The following is a 4,307-nucleotide window of genomic DNA, read 5'->3' on the forward strand; positions in this document are numbered from 1 at the left end:
TTACTTTCAAAACAAATGTAGGACAAACATACACTCGACTAATCATAGAGCCAAACTGGTACTTTAGAATAAAGACCAGTTGCAAAATTTATACTCAAATGAAGATGCATCAATTTTGCTCTACGAGACAACTCTTTGTTGACTAACGTAAGTCATTGTTGCAACCAATATTTTATTGTAGCAAATCACCCTAACTTCCGGTTTAATATTGAGATGAATGTGGATAACATGACAAATATTTACCTTGACTCTAGACTGAAAGCAAAATAATGTGATTGCGCGAGAAATACACCGTTCCAGCCATATATATTTAACTGGTCAATTCCAAGTGAAAAATAAACACATTGGTAGTGACTGTTTAAAAAACGAAAACAGATTAAGATTTTGGTGAATTCCTGTCTGAAGAAACACACCGGTTATATATGAACAAGGAAACTTACAGAATTCACTTCAGTGTCTTTATGAACTTCATGACAGAGTGACCCTAGCCTGGTAGTGATCAGGCAGTTCATGTATAAAATATTTATTTGGTGGCTGAGATTTAACTTTATAAAAAAAAAATGACTGTACTACACAGACACCAGACAGGTCAGGACTGCCCTCAGCTGGAGAAAAGTAAAGACTGCATCACTAAGATAACCAGGCATCATCCTACTTAATGATCCTTAGTGTTTGACCTTAGAAAACATGATCCACTCTTGTCCTTGGCATAAGATAATTGCAGAATAAAGAATCTGTTGATTGTGCATAATTGTTTATTCATTTCAACAGACTAGTTATGTTCACTAGCCTATAAACTTGCTCCAAATTAATGGTGAATACAGAACCCTCTAAACAAAACAGGATTTCACTCCACTTTTTTCAGGTTTGACAAGCATTCTTTAAATCTCAGCAATTCTGTAACTTCACACATTTCCAACACTGAAATTTAACTTAACGCTCAGGGTTAGCAAACATTCTAACACAAGATGACAGGAGAAAATGAATAAGTAAAAAGTGTGTGTTTATGGTTTCAGGCAGAATATACTGGAGTTCTGTTGAAACAACTGACCTGGTCTCTTTAATACAATACTGTTTTGACTTCCTCACAGTGGTATCAGGACTTTATGTGTCAGTGGTGTTGTTGTTACAAAATAATAGGGCACAGAACTCAGAATTTAAACCTATCCTCTTGAAGGGTACTGATGTGCTATCCCCAATTATTACCTATGATAAACACTGAAAAAAGTCCCCATATGCTCTTAGGTGTAGGGTCCAGATTAATGTGTGAGCACCAAGTGTCCTGGAAAGATCCAAAGGTGCAACGTACCTGCAGCTGGCTGACTGCTACTCTAGTATAAAGCACCCTAGAATGATCTTATCCTTATTATGCATGGGTCCTAGATGCAATGCTCAGGGCCGACTTCAGGAAAGATTGACATCCTACGGTAACCACTTTAATGAAAACCAGGTACCTAGAAGTTGTGAAAAACCTGAAGCACACATGATGAGAGCCAGCAGCTTGTTACTCCTTCATTCACTTAGCACCTGAACTAAATGTTACCCTTAACTTGAGTGACAGAGGGCTGCTGCAAAGCTCTGACCTAGTTGTGGAACAAAAATTAATGTAAATTAAACAAATCATGTAAAATGTGGCAGACCAAGGCAATGAAACAATGATTAAAGCAGCATGAACTATGCTTACAAACTAAAACTTATTTCCTTAGTTTATAGCTCCAAAAAGACCTGCATAGAAGAAAAAACAAAAGCAGTGGGAAGATCGAGAAACAACGCAACTAAATGAACTTCAGTGTTGTCTACTTTGTGTGAACCATGGATGTGCTGAACAGAAGTTTCTGCTTTTTCTTTTTCTTCTTTCCCCCTTTCTCATCTGAAAGAGAACACACCAGGGATAAGGGCAAGTCAGAACACATGCTTTGGCTGAAGACAAAAAGCATCAAAACTGAATCAAAATACAGTTAATTCCTATATTCCATACCTGGATCAACCACAGGTTGTGGAGGAGAAGCTAGACCATTGTCCAGCTGCAGAAGTGCTTTCTCAAAGGCCTGGCTAAAGGAGTTTTGGAAGCTGGGCACCGGAACCCGGTCCGACCCGTCACTCTCTCCATCGCTGTCTGCTGCTGGGGGAGCTAGCAGCTTTTCTGCATGGCACAAAACAATAGTGACTTCAGGAAACCTTCAAGGATTTACACTGTTGAGCAGCCTTAATAAAAGGCTTTAAAGCTATAGAAAGTGTTCAGACCCCTTCACTTTGTGCACACTTTTTTGTAAATTTTATTTTAAATCGATAAAACTGAATTTTTTGCATCAATTCACACTGACTGATGAACTAAGATGCTAGTTTAATGTATTTTACACCTACAGCACAGTCAAGTGCACAGAGTGAAGCAAAATGAAAAGGTTCTGACGCCTTTACAACTCAACAAATAAAGAGATGTATTCCTTTGTAAACAGCACCCAACAGATCACTTGATAAGTGAAGCAAGGTTTCAGTTGGTGTTAGTTTACTGATGTAGGTTTGGTGTCATCAGATCTTCACTTTTCGATAAAAAAAAAGCTATAAAAAGACCATCAAAAATGTGTTATTATACATTCTGTATATTAACAGCTCTAGAAACGATAGACCTCTTAATTGTCTCCTAGCTTAAGTAGAATCAACCTGTTTAGTGCTTTTTGTATTAAAGGTGACAAGGTGAACTGAAATCTTTACCACTATTTTAACTGTCCCAGTAAATGCTGGGTAGGCTATGGCAGCTCGTCATAAGAGGCCTGCATGAAGTATTATGTGTATTACAACACAGTTTGAACAGAATGCAAACATCTACAAATGAACTCGAAAACTCCAAAGTGCAGCAGGTATTAATTTTGTCTTGAACTTTCATTTCTGACAGGAAACAGGGTTAAAATTAAATGCAACCTTACTGTACACATTTGATAAAACATTGAATATTCTGGACTCAATATTTAATGTAGAACCTGAAATATATGACATTTTCAAGTTCCCGTGTTAAACCTTCAGACACTGATTCCTATCCACAGCATCAGCAGTCTCATTCACCTTTCTTTGGAGTGATCCTGGGTCCAGCATCAACTCTGGCTTTCCCATCTCTGAGCATCTACACAGGACACATTCAAGGTCACTCCATGTGAAGTAAGTGCTACAACATGAGCACTTCAGTTATGATGTGCAGTTTTAATCAACAGACATGTGTATTTGTCATATGCACCTGTGCGAAGGACATGCAGTGGGAGTCGTCCTCCACACTACCCACAATGGGTGAAGAGTTTTGCCCATTCAGACTTGGGAATATCATGCCATCTAAGACAACAGAAGAAATGCTCAGTTCACATCTGTTACCACACAGAAATAGTCATGCAAAGGAAGAAAGTGCTCTTACTAGAGGAAGGACTGCTGCTGAGGGATGAAAGAGAAGCAAAAGTGATGTCAGCTTCGATCGGGGGACTGCTGTTGTGAGGTGGAGAACCAAACGCTGGGAAATGCTTAAGGTTTTCTAGTCCAATATGCACCTCGGGATCTGTGAGGGACACACAAGTGCAAATTGTCACAGCGATCCTTGTACATTTCTCTGGATCATCATTTGAAGTAGGTATCATGAACTGCTCAGCTGGACTTACATTTTCCCTGCTTCTTGTTCTCCTCAATTTCAATCCTCTTCTCTCGACGCTTCTCATCCCTCGCTTTCTTCTGCCTCAAGCGCTTTCTTTTCTCCAAGTCGTCTATAGGGTTTAGGGGAAATTTGCTATGAAATCTCTCTACCACAAATGTAAGTTCACATGTTAAAAACAGGAAGTGTTCCGACCAGCAAATGTGTTCAGAGTTTCCCTGGAGAGGACTGGTGGTTGCAGAGCTAACTCACAAATGCTAAATTCGCATGTGAGTGGCAAATGAGCCAGATAACGATGCCGACGGCGGATCTCCTGTGACAAAACCACCCAAGAGAAATCTGTGTTTAACAGTTGTCACTGTAATGGCTACACTAAAACTGACTGAACAAAATGTGATTTGTTTCCTTGTTAGCTGACCTCAGTGACTGTGTGTCCCACTATCTCCACCACTGTGGCAGTTATAGAGTCAGGACTGGCCTCCAAGCTGCCGTATTCATGCAACAGACAACGTACATTCACAGGATGCAGGAACATCTGCTGGCAGTCTTCAGCTGGAGGGAGAAACATGCAAGAGAAGCAAAAAGTGAACAAAAAAGTCTGAGCCAACACTGAAACTTAAAACGAGAGGGAAGAAAAACCAACTAGTCCGTATAGCCAGGCCAAAAAGGACATCTGTCC

At 39.8% G+C, this 4,307-nt stretch overlaps 1 protein-coding gene across 1 annotated transcript in view; it reads right to left on the bottom strand.

The window, feature by feature from the left end:
• Nucleotides 1-557: 557 nt before the first annotated feature.
• rnf10 (ring finger protein 10) overlaps nucleotides 558-4,307 on the bottom strand; it is a 9,365-nt gene continuing 5,615 nt past the window's right edge. The window contains 8 exon segments of the mRNA XM_020590314.1: nucleotides 558-1,870; nucleotides 1,979-2,143; nucleotides 3,061-3,118; nucleotides 3,230-3,321; nucleotides 3,401-3,538; nucleotides 3,639-3,740; nucleotides 3,824-3,941; nucleotides 4,047-4,180. Coding sequence (XP_020445970.1) covers nucleotides 1,797-1,870; nucleotides 1,979-2,143; nucleotides 3,061-3,118; nucleotides 3,230-3,321; nucleotides 3,401-3,538; nucleotides 3,639-3,740; nucleotides 3,824-3,941; nucleotides 4,047-4,180 — 881 coding nt within the window. The 3' untranslated portion in view covers nucleotides 558-1,796.

The sequence above is a fragment of the Monopterus albus genome, unplaced genomic scaffold, assembly GCF_001952655.1.
Source record: "Monopterus albus unplaced genomic scaffold, M_albus_1.0 scaffold12.1, whole genome shotgun sequence".
Lineage (NCBI taxonomy): Eukaryota > Metazoa > Chordata > Actinopteri > Synbranchiformes > Synbranchidae > Monopterus > Monopterus albus.